Genomic DNA, 18,794 nt, shown 5'->3' with positions numbered 1-18,794 from the left:
AGGGAACAGACTGGCACCTCTGCCACACCTCTGAGTGACCACAGCTGAACTCTGGGCCTTGAGAAGGGAGTCAGGGAACATCAGCACAGCTTCAAAAGCTTTGAATCTCCCACATTTAAACACAACAAACTCCAGTAAATTGTATTTTTTATTTCCATTTTCCAAGTTTCAATCGGAATATCGGCTTCAAAAATAAATGAAGTAAGGTCACAAAGTTGTGGGATAACAAAACAGCAACCCTAAGCTACAGCTCCACAGGGAAACTCCAGGATACATCTTCACCCATTAAATATTGCTCCTCTTCTCCAACAGCAGCTCAAAGGAGTAAAAAAATTCACCTTCAACAGCATCCAAGAGATTGTTGGGAGTACAGACACAGACTAGAAAAACTCAGCTTTTCTATTTCAAATGATACCAGGATAGCAAAACAGAGAGTTGAGAAATATTTACAAATATATCTACAAGACACGGCTAGAGTGCTCCCAGGATGCTCCAGGGCTCTGGAATTGCTGCCTCCAGGCAGGAGCAATGTCCCCCAGTCCTGCTCCAGTTAAGAGCCATCCTGCTGGTCCTCGATCTTGGGGGCCAGGTAGTACTTGAGGTGTCCCATGTCAGCGATCTTGTACTCCACAACTGGGGGAGAGAATGAAAGAAGGTGTTCAGGAGGTCCTACAGAAATCCAGCCTGGAGCTCCAGTCCTGCCGAGGCAGAGCGTGGCACTCACCCAGAGGAACGTCTGCAGACATGCTGAGTGTCACCGTGGGGGACAGGGGGGTGGCTTTGGTGAAGAAGTTCAGGTACCTCAGGGCGAAGGTCAGCTGCACCGGCTCGTTCATCTCTATGGTAACCTGGGTGGGCAGGAGAGGGTTCCAGAGCCCTGGCACAGCTCAGCCCCGGCCACCAGGGCTGCACTGGAGGGGTTCTGGGACCCCCTGAAGCAGAGGGAGCTGTCCCTGCTCACTGCAGGGTGGCACTCAGTGACCTCCAAAACGGCCCTTTCCAACCCCAATTCCAGCATCCCGCCCAGGGCACAGAACCAGCTCTGCAGGTGAGCCCTGAGCCGTGTGTGCCCCACTCACAGCCTCCTCCTCCTTGTCCACGTTGCTGGTCTGGGACAGTTTGATGTTGCCGTTGCCCAGCTCGCCGTTGGCAGAGAACTTGACGCCGTCCTTGGCACAGGAGATGACCACGGCGTCGCCGATGTGGCTCAGGTCCCGGCAGATGCGCGCGAACTCGGCCGAGGGCATCTTCACCACGCAGCTGTACTCCTGCTCCTGGGGACAGGGACAGCTGGCAGGGCTGGGCATGCCCAGGGACACCCGCAGGGACAGCTGGCAGGGCTGGGCACGCCCAGGGACACCCACAGGGACAGCTGGCAGGGCTGGGCACGCCCAGGGACACCCACAGGGACAGCTGGCAGGGCTGGGCATGCCCAGGGACACCCGCAGGGACAGCTGGCAGGGCTGGGCATGCCCAGGGACACCCACGGTGACACCCGCAGGGACAGCCTGCCACCGCGGGGCACTCCCAATGACACTGTGCCACCCCGGGGCACTCCCAATGACACTGTGCCACCCCGGGGCACTCCCAGTGCCACCCTGGCAGCCCCAGGCCTGTCCAGCTCCCAAGGCCGTTGTGTTCCAGGATCTGATGTGAACCCAGTTCCACACCAGTGCCACCAGTCACCCCATCGTTACTTACTGGGATTCCCAGCTGCTCCACGTCGAGATCCATCAGCTTCATCTCGTAATCAGAAACCTTCTCCTGGTCTGGGGAAGCAAAGCACAGTGACACCAAATGGCAGAGTGACAAAAACCACCTGGACTGCTGCCACTCCCCACTCCCACCAGGTACAGCCACCTCAATAATAGCAATAAGATTCCCCCTGTTCCCTTAGGGCTGGAACTCTGGGAGTGCCCCAGGAGCCTTTTACAGGCTCTAAGGGTACAGCAAACCCATCTGAGTGCAGCCTGAAAGAGCTTTCCTTTCACAAATAAAATATTTATCAACTCCATCTTGATGAAGTTTTACTTTCCAGACTGTTCCAAGAATCAGGCGTGCCCTCCCACCCCTGCAGCACCCACTGCCATCTCCCTCCCTCCTGCATCCCCGTGGCTCCTGAGGCTGCCTGAACACAGCCCAGTAACACAGGATTCCCAAAATCCCACTCACTGGGTGCCTCGAACACCAGGGCCAAGGTGTCGGCGTTGTCCTCGGCCCGCAGGGTGATGATGTCCTCGTTCCCTGCACATTTCAGGATCTTGGACATGCTGCAGGGGACAAAGGCAGGTCACTCACGGGGCTGGGAGCTGACAGGGCAGGAGGAAACGTGATATTACAGTGATCAGGTGTCCTCATAACACTCTTGGAAACGTGGGTGTATGGGGAGACTCCCCAGCCTCTCTGGCTGATCTCTTCCAGTGCTTGGTCACCCACAAAGTTCTTCCACACACACGGGGTGGAACCTGCCGTGATCAGCTCCTGTCTGTTCCTCTTGTGCCACGGCTGGGCAGATCCTGCATCCATCCTGACCCCTCCCATGGATGTTTTCCCTCTCTCAGCAGTCTCCTCAGCCTTTCCTCATAACGGACACGCTCCAGGCCCCTCATCTTTGTCCCCCTCCGCTGGACCCGCTGCGGGAGTTCCGTGTCTCCCCTCTGCTGCGGAGCGCAGAGCTGGGCACAGCACTCCAGAAGCGCCTCACAGGGCTCACAGCCGCCTCCCGGCCCCGCTGGCAGTGCTCAGGCTGCCGCTGCAGGATTCCGTGGGTCCTTTCCAGACAGCGGCAGGGCTCCAAAGCTGTCACTCCTGTCCCCCCCGGGGCCATGGCGGCCGCCCCCGCCAGCGCTGCCTTTTCCCGCCACTTGGCGCCGGCAGTGACGTCACGGCCGCGACGCGCCCCGCGCGCGCCACAAAAAACGGCGCGAGAGCCGTGAGGGGAATGGGGGAGAAGAAAAGGGCTGAGGGGGCTCCGAGCGCCTCCGAGACCCCTCACAGCTCCGGAGCACCCGCTCGCCCCCACATCTTCCCTCACACCCCCTTCCCCGGCAGCCCCCGCTGCCCTGAGCGCCACAGCCCCCGGGCCTGCTCGGCCGCCCCATGGCAGCGCCCCAGGAGAGCGCGCGGCCGGCTGACCTGGACAGGTTGACGCCCATGGCGATGTTGCGGTCGCAGCGGTAGGTGTCGAAGCCCTCCGATCGCAGCGTGAGCTGCACCAGAGAGACGTGCGAGGAGTCCATGCTCTGCAGGCTGATGCCGCCCGAGCCCAGGTCCCAGCAGGCCTCGGTGATGAGGTCCTTGAGTGCTTCCAGCACTCGCTTGAGCACCGAGCCTTGCACCAACCGCGCCTCGAACATCTTGGCAGCACCAGCGGTACCAGCACGGACGGAACGGACCACAGAACAACTGAAATATAGCGAGCCGGCCCTCCAAGCCGCCCTTTTTATGCACTCTGCCGCCCCGCCCACCGCCGCTTAGCAGCCAATCACCAGTGCCGCTCTCCTCCTTTAGCCCAACCCTCTCCGACCTCACATACAGGGCCCCGCCGCGCTCCAGCCAATCACAGCGCTGCTCTTTCCCTTAGCCCCGCCCCTCCGTGCGGCGGGAGCCAATCAGCGCGTGGGTTACACAGGCCCGCGTCCTGCCTTGCTGCGCAGCGATGGCGGCAGGGCCCGGTTCCTGCAGTGCCGCCGGTCCCGCACACGGGGCCTGGCCGTACGGACGGCTCGGTGGCGCGCCTCGCCTCGGGCACCGTGTGCTGACCGAAAACCGGCCATAACGCAAACCCGCTTGTCTCTAAAGACAAACCCCTCACGTTTCTCCCAGCGCTCGGGAATCTTCCCGCGCGCTTTCTCGCGCCACACATCATGGCGCCCCTCTCCATCCGGGTACGCCTGGGCGCGGCCATGCCTCTCCTCCGAAGCCCCGCCCCTCGCCCAATCCCACCTCTCCCATTGGCCGCTGGCTCCCCGCGCGCCCCGCCCACCATTATCCGGGCACGCCTGGGCGCGGCCACCCCCCGCGCGCTCCGGCCCCGCCCCTCCGCCCTATTGGTGGGCGGCGGTTTTGCCGGTGCGGTGTCGCCCCCTGGCGGCGGCGGCGCGGCGCGGCGGGTCCGGCATGAGCGAGGCGCGGCTGCGGGCCGGGCGCGGCCCCGGCGGGGCCCGAGACCCCCAGGACAAGGTGGGGAGCGGCCCGGGGCCCTCAGGGGGCGGGGGGCACCGGGAGAACCGGGCGGCGCCGGGGGGCGCGGGGCCTGCGCGCCCTGCACGCCGCGGGGTCCCGGCGGCCCGCGGTGAGGCCGCTGTGCGGGCCCGGGGCTGCCCCGCGCTCGGAGCTCGCCCCGGGCTCGGGTTATTCCCCGAGGAGCGGATCCTGCCCCCGGGGCTGTTCGGAGGAGCGGCCCCGGGGCCAGGAGGGCTGGGCGTGGAGCGGGGTCGGGGCAGGGCTCCGCTGGGGACAGCGCGGTGCTGCCAGGCCGGCCCCGGGGATGATCGGGGGGTAAAACCTGCCCTGAATCTTCCCCGGGTAATGACAGGGGCTTAAAAACCTGCCCTGGGACCCCCCGAGTCATCCCCAGGGAATGACAAGGAGCTTCCAAACCTGCCTTGGGACCTCCAAATCATCCCTAGGGAGTGATGGGGGGGTCCAAACCTGCCTTTAGGAAGAGTTTGGGATGTCATAAAGCATCCCCAGGGAATGATGGGGGGTCCAATCCTGCCCTTAGGGAAGGGTTTGGGATGTTATAGATCATTCCCAGGCAATGACAGGGGGATTCTGAACTTTCCCTTTAGGGCAGGGTTTGTGACCCCCTAAATCATCCCTAGGGAAGGAGCTGGGGGTCCCAAACCCCTCAGGTTTCCTTAGGGAAGGGTTTGGCACCTCCTGAGCCATCCCAGGGAATCTCCCGGTTTACTGAGCGCTGGCATTGCCTTTCTGCGAAGGGAAAAGTTTCCTTTTCAGGCAGGAGAGGCGCGGGGAGCAGCCCTGGCTCTGTGTCCCTGTGCCATCCCTCCTGCTCCAGCCCGAGCCCGCTCATACTCTGTGAGTCATTTGTCACCTTTGTCATCTCTGCTGCTGCACCTCCCCAAAGAGGAGGGGAGCAGGAGGAGAGAGCACTCGGGGGAACTTTGTAAATAGCATTTGCAGGCTGGCAGGGAGCAGAAGCTGCAGGGAGGAGCAGCTCTGGCTGTGCTGGGGGTTAATGCCCTTGGCGTGGCACTGGTCCATCAGCCCCCAGCAGCAGCAAATGGATGTTTTCTCCATTAGTGCATGCAGGGTGCAGCTCCGAGCAGCGTGGAATCACCAGGCTGAGCACTTCTGCAATTTAAATGCAATTTTAATGCGATTTTAATGTGATTTTAATGCCAGTTAAACACCTGCTGGAGGCTGTGCAGGCAGGTTTGAGGGACCTTCGTGGTGCTGCTGGGGTCTGGGACAGAAGTGCTGGGAATTGTCACCCTGGGGTGGCTCTGTGCCACTGGGGAAAGAGCTCTGAGATGGCTCCAGCTGTGCAGGGGGTGAGACCCTGAGGTGTGTTCCTCTCAGCTGGGGTTTGCTGTGCAGCAGAAAACCTTCAGGGAGTTTTACATTCCATTTTGTGTGGTGGGATGTGGAGGACTGGCAGGGCTGCTGCACAACAAACGGGCTGGGCCAAGCTGGGATTGGCTTTAGCTGCCCCTAAAGAAGGGCAGAGGGCAATCCTGTGTCCCTAAAGAAGGTGACAGAGCAATCCTGTGTCCCTAAAGGTGTCACAGGGCAATCTTGTGTCCCTAAATAAGGTCACAGGGCAATCCTGTGTCCCTAAAGAAGGTCAGAGGACAATCCTGTGTCCCTAAAGAGGGTCAGAGGACAATCCTATGTCCCTAAAGAAGGTCACAGGGCAATCCTGTGTTCCTAAAGAGGGTCAGAGGGCAATCCTGTGTCCCTAAAGAAGGTGACAGAGCATCCTGTGTCCTAAAGTGTCACAGGGCAATCTTGTGTCCCTAAAGAGGGTCAGAGGGCAATCCTGTGTCCCTAAAGAAGGTCACAGGGCAATCCTGTGTCCCTAAAGAGGGTCAGAGGACAATCCTATGTCCCTAAAGGTGTCACAGGGCATTCCTGTGTCCCTAAAGGTGTCACAGGGCAATCCTGTGTCCCTAAAGAGGGTCAGAGGACAATCCTGTGTCCCTAAAGAGGGTCAGAGGGCAATCCTGTGTCCCTAAAGAAGGTCACAGGGCAATCCTGTGTTCCTAAAGAGGGTCAGAGGGCAATCCTGTGTCCCTAAAGGTGTCACAGGGCAATCCTGTGTCCTTAAAGAAGGTCAGAGGACAATCCTGTGTCCCTAAAGGTGTCACAGGGCAATCCTGTGTCCCTAAAGAGGGTCAGAGGACAATCCTGTGTCCCTAAAGGTCACAGGACACCCCTTTTATCTCCCCACCCTACTTTCAGGTGCTCTGAGCCTTCTGAAGACTGCTCTGGTGTTTCCTTCCAGCTGCTGACCTGCAGAGCCCTTACTAGAGAGAGGGAACCTTCCCCTCGTGCTGCTCCTGGTAAAAGACTGGAAATGAATCGCAGGAGGGGAAAACAAAGCAGGGAAATGTTCCCAGGCAGCCAGGAGCAGCTCCTGCGAGGTGCTAAATGTGCTGTTTTGTCATGGAAACAGCAGAGAATTCCCCAAAACTGCCACAATTCCCCAGAAGTGCCAGATGCAGCAGAGAATTCCCAAAAGTGCCAGCTGCAGCTGCAGGGAGGATTCCTGGCAGGTGATCCTGGTGGAACCCTGGTGTGCTGCTTTCCCTGCTCGGGCAGGGCTGCATTTCCTGCCCTGGGGTGCTGCAGTTGGGGTTTTGCTGCAGGGCTGCATTTCCTGCCCTGGGGTGCTGCAGTTGGGGTTTTGCTGTGCTGTTTTCAGAGACCCCCGATGAAGGGAGGAATGATGAGTCTGACTCCATGCTCTCAGAAGGCTGAGTCATTATTTTAAGATACTAGATTATATAAAGAAAGCTATAGAAACGACACTAAAGAACACAGAGAGGAGGTTAAAAAGATAATAATGCAAACTCGTGACTCTTTCCAGAGCCTGACACAGCTTGGCCATAATTGGCCAATAAATCAAAACAATTCCCATAAAACCAATAAACAATCACCTGTTGGATGAACAATCTCCAAGCACATTCCAAAGCAGCCAAACACAGGAGAAACAATCAGATAATTGTTGTTTTCCTTTTTCTCTGAGGCTTCTCAGCTTCCAGGACAGAAATCCTGGTGAAGGGATTTTTCAGAACGTGTGGCAGTGGCAGCCTGGCACAGCAGCACCTCTGGATGGTGGCACTGCTGCCGCTCCTGCTGTGTCACCCTCGGAGCCCTGCCAGCCTGTTTGCTGTGACAGGAGCCCTGGAGGCTTCTGGAAAGAGCTGAGTGCTGGCAGGAGGGCCTGGAGCAGGATGGAAACAGCAGGATCTGCTCTTTGGGCTCCTTGCCACTGCTCTCTTTGGCAGAGCCCGGGAGAGGTTGGTTTCACTTCGTGCTGCTCTGCCCCAGGCTGGCTCGGGAGATGCTGGGTTTAAACTCAGGTTTGTTCAAGCTGCTGGGTCTCCAGGGGAATGAGGCAGCATCTGTTTGCTCTGCTCAGGGAACTCCTGATCTGCCTGTGAAAATCCTGGGCTTTTTCCTGGATTTTCCTGGAAAATCCTTTTCCTGTGGCGTTGCACGCACTGGCTGAGCCCAGGGGATGCTCTTGGTGCCTGTTGGTATCTGAGAGTGGAAAATCATGGCATGGTTTGGCTTGGGAGAGACCTTGGCACTGACCCAGTGCCACCCCCTGCCACCATCCCTGTCACCCGTGCCTCTGCTCCTTGTGGGGACCAAGTTTGATGCCAGGATTTGTTTGAATCCCAATATTTTGTCATGTTGGAGGTTGCAGGGCTCCCTCTCCTTCCCTGTGTGTGCCCCCATCAAACCCCTGAGCTGTTTTTCCTGTCCCTCAGCCCTTGCTATGAGGTAAAATGAGGAGGTTTTTTCCCCTCGTTATGAGGAAAAATGAGGTTTATTTTTTTCCTCGTTATGTTTTGGAAAAGTCAGTGTGGAGGAGCTGAGGGTCAGAAGGCAGCAGCCTTGGCCTGCTGCAGCCTCTCATCCTGAGGCCAAAAATAACCTTTTCCTGCAGGAAGCCCAGGGTGAGCAGTGCTGCAGAGCTGTTGGTGCTCCCCAGAGCAGCAGATGGAAATGGCTCTGCAGGCTCCAGCTCCACCTCCCCGGGGCTCCCTGCGCCCTCCTGCTCCTCTGCTGTGCCCAGAAATGCCACCAGGGCCAGCAGAACCCTCCCAGCACAGCCAGAACATCTCCAGCCCTGGGAGGTGCCCTGGAGGTTGGAGAGGGGAGAGGAATGGGGCAATTCCCCCATGTAAAGCAGGAATTAAAGCCCTTGGTGGAAAACATTGAGGTTTTCATTACCAAGGCTGCAGGGTTTGTGTTAATTAAGTTAATTGCATTTGCTTTGATCCTGCAGAGGTGCACTTGGTCCCCCCTGTTGCAGCTGTCAGCTCTGCTGCCTGGAAAAGCAGCTCCATTTCCCTTTCCAGCATTTATTTTGTAACATTTTCTGTCACAGCTTTTTGTTAAAGCCGGGCAGGGAGTCTGAATCCAGCAGTGCCTGGCTCCGAGGAGAGCACCTCGATAATTCTGGGCATTGCTGATTTCATCTGCCAGCCCTGGGTGCTGGACTGGGATCTGTGCTGGGCAGAGGATTTTGGCAGAGGGAGAGAGAGAGAGAGCAGGCTCGTTTCTATGGCAACTGAGATGATGGCGTGGATGTTGGTGTGACAAAATCCATCTCCGTGTGAGCAGAAATGTCTCCCCACCCTCTGGAAGGAGTGGAGCTGTTTAAAGAGAGCTCAGACAAACTCAGTTTTCTGTGTATCTCTCCTTCAGGATGGTGAAATATCTGTTGACAAACGTTGCTCAGAGCTGTGGGTTTTGTGAATAGGGAAAAGGAAAAGTGAGCAGGAGTCTGGATTTTCCCAGCTCTGCTTCACAGGAGAGGCAGCCCTGGCAGAGATTTGGGGTTTTACTCTTTCTCCTCATCATGCCTTGTGCAGAAACCAAGGAATTGGGATAAATCCTTGATTCTCCTCCTGCACTCCTTTTCCCATTATTCTGGAGCTCTGCTCCTTCCTGGCAATCACCTCTGACATCACCCAGGTATTTTTAGCTGCCTCCCTGGCCTTGTCTGATTTCAGAGCCTGGCCCGCAGCCACTGACACGTCCCAGCTTTATTCAATTAATTTATTAATTGTTCCAGGGGGAATAATTACCTTTTCCTGCTTTAACCAAGGGAGCAGCTCCAGCCTTGCTGTGCTGCAGCACCCCCGGCTGCAGCCAGCACATTTGGTTGTTCTGGAGCCCTGCAGACAATGAGCCTTCATCCCCTGGAGCCTCCCCTCCCTGAGTGCAGAGCTGCCAGCACTGTCAGCTCTGCTGCCCTGTGCTTTTCCTGCAGGCAGAGTCACTCCTCAGGGAGTTTGCACAGGGAATGGGCTCTGCCTTGCTGGATGCTCTCAGGAGTGGCTTTTCCTTCCTTTCCTTCCTTCCAGGAGCAGGATGGAGCTGAAATCAGGGGCCAGCTCTGGAGCTCTGGGCTTGACTCTGCTCAGGGGCTGGGTCAGAGGGACAAGTGCCCCTGAGAAGAGCCAGGACTGCTCTAAATCCCCTCCCCAGCCCTGGCAAAGCTGCCCCTGCTGGGTCTGTTCAGCCCCAAGCCCAGGACTTTGCCCAGGGCTGGGTGTGCAGCAGGGCAGGCAGGGCCGGGTGTCCCTCTGCAGCACCTGGGGCTCCTGCTGCCCTCAGGGGATGCCTGGGCCTGGGTGATAAGCCATCCTCTTCCTCCTCAGCTGCCTGGGGATCAGCTCAGTGCTATTTTTAGTGTCCTCAAGCAGCCAGCACTTCCAAGTCTGTCTGCAAGCCTCGAGCCTGCCCGCTTGGAGACCTTTCTTCTGGCTGATTTGGGCAGTGCCACATTCCCTGAGACCTGCCTGGGGATTGGAACCTTGTCAGAATTCCTGCTAACAAGCCCTGGAGCACTTGGAGATGGTTATTAATCAACCTGGAGGCATCTGAGGCTGTGCAGGGGGAGCAGGCCCTGTTCTGAGCCTGCTCTGAGGCTGTGGGACCATCAGAGCCCTCCTGGATGCCAGTGAGCCACCTCAGGATGTTTCTCATGTGTTACCCCTGGGTAACAGTCAGGATTTTCCTTCTCCTCCCTCTCTGGGGCAGAAGCAGAGTGCTCCTGAGTGTTGGGGCCAGCCCAGGGTGGCTGCTGAAGGTGCTTGGCTCTCCTTGTGCTGCAGGAGTCAGAGTCTGAGAACAGGCTGGATGGAGAGACAGCGTCAGACAGCGAGAGCAAGTCCGAGTTTGGGGGCTCCTCCCCCGTGCCCACCTCAGATGACACCCCCGAGGTGCTGAACAGGGCCCTCTCCAACCTGTCCTCGAGGTAAAAGCACTCCCTGGCTGGGCTCTGTCCATCCCTGTCCATCTATCCCTGTCCATCCATCCTGTTCATCACTCCCTGAGCAGAGCTCTGTCCATCCATCCCTGTGTGTCCATCCTGTCCATCCATCCTGTCCATCCATCCTGTCCATCCCAGTCCATCCATCCCTGTCCATCCATCCTGTCCATCCATCCCTGTCCATCCATCCTGTCCATCCATGCTGTCCATCCCTGTCCATCCATCCTGTCCATCCATCCCTGTCCATCCATCCTGTCCATCCATGCTGTCCATCCCAGTCCATCCATCCCTGTCCATCCATCCTGTCCATCACAGTCCATCCATCCCTGTCCATCCATCCTGTCCATCCCTGTCCATCCATCCTGTCCATCCATCCTGTCCATCCCAGTCCATCCATCCTGTCCATCCATCCTGTCCATCCCTGTCCATCCATCCTGTCCATCCATCCTGTCCATCCCTGCCTCAGGGCCCTCTCCAGCCTCCCTGAGGTTTCCCAGCAGGATGGCAGGGAGGGTTCCACAGCCAGGGGCCATCTCCCTGTGCAGAGCAGTGTGGAGGGGGAATGGTCCCCATTTCATGGGAATTCATCCTGCAGCTGGTGCAAGGGCTGGGAAAGCTGCAGAGCAGGAGCAGGGGCTGCCCTGGCCCATCTCAGTGCCCTGGGGGTGCTCAGCTCTGCAGCCAGGCCTTGGTCAGCACATCGAGGTCTCTGCACCACTGAGGGGAAATTTGGGGTTTGCAGGGCTGGCTTTCCTTCCCGAGTTTGTTGGGCTGCTTTGCTCTGCCTTGTCTTCCTCTGATGTTTTCCTTTTCTCTGGCCCAGATGGAAGAACTGGTGGGTGAGAGGGATCCTCACGCTGGCAATGATCACCTTCTTCTTCATCATCATCTACCTGGGCCCCATGGTCTTGATGACAATAGTGAGTGCTCCAGGGAGGTGCCTGCAGCAGGGGAGGTTCTGGGGAGCTCCAGCCTCCTGGTCAGAGATCCTGGATTCCTCTGCCATGGAGGAAACCAGGGGGGAATCTGATGCTCAGGGCTTGGAACTCACACAAGGGCGTGTGTGCAGAGGAGAGGGGAGGGAGGAACAACATCCCAGGTGGGATTGGAGGGAAAAACTCCATCCTGTGCTTCCCTTGGGAGGGAAAAATGGGACTGGGACGGAGAAATGCCACCCAGAGTTTCGCAGGTGGGCCTGGGAGGCTCCTGCAGGGCTGGTGGCAGCTGCTGGAGGAGCTGGGGCTCTGCAGGTGCCCGTTGCTGTCTCCTGGAGGGCAGAGGAGCTGCCCCAGGGGGCTGATGCCTGCTGTCCTTGCTGTGCAGGTGATGTGTGTGCAGATCAAATGCTTCCACGAGATCATCACCATCGGCTACAACGTGTACCACTCCTACGACCTGCCCTGGTTCAGGACGCTCAGCTGGTGAGTGAGGGCACCCGCCTGGGCACCCACCTGGGCACCCACCTGGCCTCTCAGCTGGCCAGGTATTTCCTGCTGTGTGTGATTGATTTCTCCCCTCCCAGGTATTTCCTGCTGTGTGTGAATTATTTCTTCTACGGGGAGACAGTGACTGATTATTTCTTCACGCTGGTGCAGAGGGAGGAGCCCCTGAGGATCCTCAGCAAATACCATCGCTTCATCTCCTTCGCCCTCTACCTCACAGGTGGGCACCCTGGGCATGGCATGGCATGGCATGGCACGCCTGGGCTGGGCTGGGCTCACCTGGGCACACCTGGGCACGCCTGGGCTGCAGGGGGCAAACCTAAAAACATATAAGTAAATAAAATATATATTTTTGTATTCATTTAAATATAAATTAATATTTTATTTAAATATTTTATGGTTTAAAAATAAATTATTATATATTTTATATTAAATAAATATATTTATATAAAATATAAGAATATATATTTATTTAAATATAGAATAATATTTTACTTAAATATATATTTTATATTAAAGAATAGCATAATGAAACACATAGTAAGGAACTCTAATGAAGTATTATTTTATTCCCAGCAGTGTGCTGGGTCCTGCAGGGCAGAGCAGCAGTTTGGGCTCTGCACTGCAGCTCTGACTCTGCTCCTGTCTCTCCTCAGGGTTCTGCATGTTTGTGCTGAGCCTGGTGAAGAAGCACTACCGCCTCCAGTTCTACATGGTGAGCTTAAAGCCCAGGGCTGCTGGGGTTCAACCCAGGCTTTGGTGGGTTAAATTTGGGGTTCAGTGGGTCAGTCAGACCCAACCTTCCTGCTCAGATCCTCCTCCACACTGAGATGTTCACTGGGGGTCCTGGGGCTGGTGCACAACAACTCAGCACAAGAGATCCCATCCTGCCTCTCTGGCCAATTAACAAAGAACAGATAATTAGTAAATTAATGAGCTCTCTGAGGGGTGCTCTCTTGCAGTTTGGCTGGACCCACGTGACGTTGCTGATCGTGGTCACCCAGTCCCACCTCATCATCCACAACCTCTTTGAAGGAATGATCTGGTGAGTCTGCCCTGCTCTGGGTTGTGCAGCCTGCAAAAAAATCTGTTTTCGTAGAATCCCTGTATATATATTAAATAAATGGAAATTATTAACAATTTATCAATAATCAATAATTTAATAAAAATAAATTTAATTAATTCGTTAATATCAGTATTAATCAATTTAAATAATTAATTATATAATGAATGTGTTAATTTATTAATGAGTTTTTATCAAGAAATAGTTATTTTTAATTAAAAGAATAAATAAGAATAAAATAATGAAATTAACTACTTTTTATCAATTAATTTATTACAAATTAATTTTTGAGTTAAATATTTTTACTCTATCACAAATAGATTTAATCTACTTTTTAGTCAATACAAATTTTTAGTCTATTAACTTTTGTTACACAATGCCACTATTACTTCTTACTTAATCAATCACTTATATTTTTCACTCTACATATTCTTATCACAATGCATCTTTCTCAATTCTAATTCTCTAAAACCCTCAATCTTTTTGCAAAATTATATTTTAAAACTTGTCCAAAGTGATTCCTGGCTCAGTCTCTCTCTCAGCAGTGTCATCTCTATTCTGTAGCTTCAGTCAGTACTTATTTAAAAATACAGAATAAATATTGGAATGGAATGTTCATTTGGAATGCTCTTGATGTCTGTGAACTATTACAAACATCAGGATTGGCCAGGGGTTCTGAGCCTGCTGCCTTCCCTGCAGGTTCATCGTGCCCATCTCCTGTGTGATCTGCAACGACATCATGGCCTACATGTTCGGCTTCTTCTTCGGCCGCACGCCGCTCATCAAGGTCTGGGGGAAAATGGGGAAAGGGGGGAAAATGGGGATTGGGGGGGATTGGGGAAGGGGGGAATGGGGGGATTGGGGAAAGGGGGGGAAATGGGGATTGGGGGGCAGATGGGGGGGATTGGGGAAGTGGGGGATTGGGGGGATTTGGGGACTTGGTTGGGGCATTGGGTGGGGATTGGGGCTTGGGGTTGGGGAATGGGGGTATTGGGGAAAGGGGGGAATGGGGGGAAATGGGGGAGAAATGGGGATTTGGGCTCCTCTGGGCTCCCCCAGCTCTGCTCTGGGGCCTCTGTGGGGCTGAAGCAAATCTCCAAATTAAACCTTCATCCCACTCTTTGAGGCTGAAATTTAATTACTGTAATTTATTTTATTTTATTTTATTGAATTTTATTGAATGTAATTGAATTTTACTAAATTTTATTGAATTGAATGTAATTGAATTTTATTGAATTGAATGTAATTGAATTTTATTGAATTGAATGTAATTGAATTTAAATTCAATTCAATTACATTCACTTCAATAACATTCAATTCAATAACATTCAATTAAATTTATTTTATTTTACTTACTTTAATTGAATTTAATTGATTTTTATAATCATTTTCTAGTGGGGATGAGCAGATTTTTACTGTTACGGGATTTTATTTTCATGAGAACTTACTAGAACAACTTAGCTAGAGCAGCAAGGCCTGAACTGTGTTTTCCAACAGAGTTTTGCCTTCTTTAATAAAGTTTTCCCTGTGTGTGACATCCAGCCATGGCTGAACCATTTCACACCGAGGTGTTGGGCTCACCTTCTGACCAAACCCCTCTGTATGGCCTCAGCAGCTCACAAGTGAGGAACTATCAATAATTAGAATGGTTTTTAATATATTTTTAATTCTCTGCTCTCTCTGGCAGCTCTCCCCAAAGAAGACCTGGGAGGGTTTTATTGGAGGATTTTTTTCCACTGTTCTGTTTGGGCTGCTGGTGAGTGTGCTCCATGGTGGAGCTTCCTCCACTGCAGCTTTCCCTTCCCAGGGTGTTCTCTTTAGAAATGCACTCAGGGTTGAATCTCTGTCAGGTATTTCACCTTTTCTTGCTGACAGGGTTTGAATCTCTGAGCTTTCTCAGAGCTCCCCAGGAATACCCTGGGACAGCTCTGTCTCTCTGTTCAGAGAATATGTGATTACCACAATTCATCTCCGTAATGAACCTGGGAGAGCGTGGGGCAGTCACATTTTCTGAAAAATCCCTTTGCCCAGGATTTTCTGTCCTGGGAAGCTGAGAAGCCTCAGAGAAAAGGAAAGCAACAATTATCTGATTGCTTCTCCTGTGTTTTGCTGCTTTGGGATGTGTTTGGAGATTGGTTATCCAGCAGGTGATTGGTTATTGGTTTAATGGGAATTATTTTGATTTATTGGCCAATTATGGTCAAGCTGTGTCAGGGCTCTGGAAAGAGTCACGAGTTTGCATTATTATCTTTTTAGCTTTCTGTAATTCTCCTTTCTGTATTCTTTAGTATAGTTTAGTGTAGCATTCTTTAATATAATCTAGTACCATAAAATAATGAATCAGCCTTCTGAGAGCATGGAGTCAGATTCATGGTTCCCACAAACTCAATAGGAGCATTTCCCTCTCCCTCACCTCCTTGCACAGCCTTTCCCCCTGACAAACCCCTGAGCAAACACAAGTTCTGCTTTTTTCCCTCTTTTCCTGGAGCTGTCCTACGTGATGTCGGGGTACCGCTGCTTCACCTGCCCCGTGGAGTTCAACAACGACACCAACAGCTTCACCGTGGACTGCGAGCCCTCGGAGCTCTTCCAGCTGCAGGAGTACAACATCCCCGTGCTGCTGCACTCCGTGCTGGGCTGGGTAGGGGCTGCCCTGCTCCCTGCCTCTGCCTCTGCGGCTGGGAGCAGCCAGGGAGGGGCAGGGCTCTGCTCTGCTGGGCCACAGCAAAGGGGGAGCAGGGCTGTGTTTGGGGATCCCAGAGGAATGATCCCTGATCTGCTGGACATGAGCCCAGAGATCCCAGAGGAATGGTCCCTGATCTGCTGGGCTGTGAGCCCAGAGATCCCAGAGGAATGGTCCCTGATCTGCTGGGCTGTGAGCCCACCTGAAAGCCCCTGAGCTGCGGCCTGGGGGCAGGGAGGAGGGCAGGCACTGAGGTGCTGCTGTGCTGTTTGTGCTGCAGAGGACCGTGAGGATGTACCCCTTCCAGATCCACAGCATCGCCCTGTCCACCTTCGCCTCCCTCATCGGGCCCTTCGGCGGCTTCTTCGCCAGCGGCTTCAAGAGGGCCTTCAAGATCAAGGTGGGCATGGGGATTTTGGGGAGGTGATGGAAATTTTGGGGAGGGCATGGAGGTTGTGGGGAAGTCCTGGAGGTTTTGGGGAGGTCATGTAGGTTGTGGGGAGGAGACACGGAGTGGGTGCTGTCCCTCCAGGCAGTCCCAGAGCTCCAGGGAAGGGAGGTTTGCTCAGACACAGATAAAATGCTGGAGCAGGATCTGGGCTTTTTGACCAAAAGGGAAGAGACCTTAAGGTTTTAACTGTGATATTCCAAGCCCTGCTGTGGTGCAGGTAGGGGAAGGAAGAGCCAGGCAGGAAATTTTGCAATCTGAGGTTTCCCTTGATGTCTTGCAGGCTGGTTTCACATACACACAGCCTGTGCTCAGTTAGGGTGCCTTGAAGGGCAAGGCAGGGTGGCAGCAGATAAACATTTTAAACATTTGCCTTCCCTGACCTTTGAGCTGAGCTGAGCTGCCCCTCATAAAGGAGAAACTTCCAGAAGCAGGGAGACATTAACCCAAATTTCCTTGGTGGGGCGGGGGTGAGTGAGGTGTGTGGGGCAGCAGAGATGCTGGGAAGGGCTCAGTGCCACCCCTCTGCCCTGCCAGGACTTTGCCAACACCATCCCAGGCCACGGGGGGATCATGGACCGCTTCGACTGCCAGTACCTGATGGCCACCTTTGTCAACGTGTACATTGCCAGCTTCATCAGGTAACAGTGGGCAGCCCATGCTTGGGGAGGGCTGATCATCTCTCTGCTATTTAATTATTGTTAGGAATTTACAGACAGTTGTGATACAGGCACACCTACGTGGTCCTGTCCTTAAAGCACTAAACCTGCGAGGGTTTTCTTGGAGGGGTTTTTTCCACTGTTCTGTTTGGGCTGCTGGTGGGTGTCCATGGTGGAGCTTCCTCCACTGCAGCTTTCCCTTCCCAGGAGCCAGTGTTCTGTGTAAAAATGCACTCAGGGTTGAATCTCTGTCAGGTATTTCACCTTTCCTTGCTGCCCTGGTTTGAATTTCTGGCAGATATTTCACCTTTGTTTTTGCTGACAGGGTTTAAATCTCTCAGATATTTCTTTAAGAGAGATTCAAGCCCTGTCAGCAAAAAAAGGCTCCCGGGGGATGGACAGCACAGCACTGAACATTCTGGTGGAATTGCACCCTTTGTGACCCTGATTTTGTGTTCCAGGGGCCCCAACCCGAGCAAACTGATCCAGCAGTTCCTGACCCTGAGGCCAGAGCAGCAGCTGCACATCTTCAACACTCTCAAAGCACACCTGGTGGACAGGGGAGTGCTGGCCAGCCTGGAGGACGCATAGGCAGGAGCTTGGAGCAGGACTGAGAGCACACAGGCCTCCTCCAGGGAGTTCCCTGATTTAAGACAATAACAAGGCCTCATTTCACTGTAACTTTTCTTCCTTTCTTGGTAAATGTTTGCATTTGTGGTTTATTTTTTTTTTTTTCCTAAATAATATATTTATAGAGCTTTGGTTCAAACGAGCAAATGTTGGGTTTGTAGCTGAGGAGGAGAAGGTGGGTGGAGCAGGAGGGGGTGGCTGTCCTGCTGGACTGCCCTGGCCCTCCTGCTCAGGGGGCAGCTCTGGGACCCTCCTCCCGTGCTGGGGGTGCAGTGGGAATCGTCCCAGGGCAGATTGCTGCCTGGGAGAGTCTCCTTGCCCAGGGGAGAGGATCCTGTGCTGAGCCCATTCCCCTGCAGCTGCTCTCACCTGCTGCTCCTGCAGTGCCTCTCACATCCCCTCCCTCCTGGGAAATGAGATTTTTGTGCCCACTCAAAGCAGGAGCAGGCTGGGCACGAGGGGTGCAGGGAGTGGCAGCTGTGTGTGGGAATGTGGGAGCTTCAGATTCCTCCAGAACTGATGGAAGGAAATGAGGTTTAAAGAGCATTGAAGTTTCACTGAGCAATTCCTGCCAGGTGAGAACAGCTTTTAAACACCTTGGCTTGCTTCCCCCATTAAATAACCTCGAGGAACCACACTTCTTCATTTCTCCAAGCTTGGAAACCCCACTCTGGGATCTTTGAAGGAGCCTGGGAAGCAGTTTCCAGGCAGTTTCCATGCTGGGTGGGCTCCAGCTGCAGCTGGGGGTTTTATTTTCTTTCAGGGATCATGTCTGTTTGTTACTTGAGTTGTAGAAGTCGTGCTGCTGAGTTTGCCAAGGTCTGTGTTGCATTTCAGTCTGGGTTCATTTCTCTGCAGGCTTCTGTCCTGCCTCGCTCACGGAATCTTGTCAGAAGTAGTTTGTACTTTATAGCTGCAGGTTTTATGGAAGTACTTTCCTTTATTTTGTCATACTTTTTTATTATTTAAAAATGAGAGAGCCCGAAAGATTGTAAAACTTTCTTTTTTTTTCTTTTTTCTTTTTTTTTTCTTTTTTTTTTCTTTTTTTTCTTTTTTTTTCTTTTTTTGTGACCAAATAGTGAAAATATCCCCATTTACGCAAACACGAGGTGACTCTGATTTTCCTTCTTTCCATAGTTTGTGCATGGGAGAGAGAAATTTACCTTGTTTTAGCCCAGGGAATGAGTTACAGGGAGAGCTCATGCAGAAATACATTGGAGTTTTAAAGCAGTTGCTGCCACAAACCTTCAGCCACATGTGAGCCCTGCACCTGCTTGGCATCAACAGAGAACAAACCACCTGAAAACGCCCCAAATTCAGAGCTTGTCACACCCTGAGTGTGTGTAAATACAGAGCAGAGGTGCCAGCCCCTCTGCTGCATTCCTG

At 53.6% G+C, this 18,794-nt stretch overlaps 2 protein-coding genes across 2 annotated transcripts; one reads left to right on the top strand and one right to left on the bottom strand.

Annotated features, from left to right (window-relative positions):
• Positions 1-130: 130 nt before the first annotated feature.
• PCNA (proliferating cell nuclear antigen) lies at positions 131-3,460 on the bottom strand. The gene is made up of 6 exons (XM_009097668.4): positions 3,136-3,460; positions 2,173-2,270; positions 1,702-1,769; positions 1,080-1,274; positions 725-848; positions 131-633 (listed from the first exon to the last, which is right to left on the bottom strand). Exons 1-6 carry the CDS (start codon positions 3,354-3,356, stop codon positions 551-553), a joined length of 789 nt encoding a protein of 262 aa, XP_009095916.2. The 5' UTR covers positions 3,357-3,460; the 3' UTR covers positions 131-550.
• A 604-nt stretch (positions 3,461-4,064) lies between these two features.
• Positions 4,065-17,500, top strand: CDS2 (CDP-diacylglycerol synthase 2). The gene is made up of 13 exons (XM_030232871.2): positions 4,065-4,182; positions 10,326-10,468; positions 11,307-11,403; positions 11,807-11,904; positions 12,006-12,145; positions 12,582-12,640; positions 12,888-12,970; positions 13,688-13,775; positions 14,676-14,744; positions 15,477-15,629; positions 15,952-16,071; positions 16,657-16,760; positions 17,240-17,500. The coding sequence occupies exons 1-13, from the start codon at positions 4,120-4,122 to the stop codon at positions 17,367-17,369; spliced, it is 1,347 nt and encodes a 448-aa protein (XP_030088731.1). The 5' UTR covers positions 4,065-4,119; the 3' UTR covers positions 17,370-17,500.
• The last annotated feature ends 1,294 nt before the right edge of the window (positions 17,501-18,794 follow it).

The sequence above is a fragment of the Serinus canaria genome, chromosome 22, assembly GCF_022539315.1.
Source record: "Serinus canaria isolate serCan28SL12 chromosome 22, serCan2020, whole genome shotgun sequence".
NCBI lineage: Eukaryota > Metazoa > Chordata > Aves > Passeriformes > Fringillidae > Serinus > Serinus canaria.
Note: the sequence above shows the minus strand (reverse complement) of the source record. Positions and strands in the feature narration are given on the sequence as shown.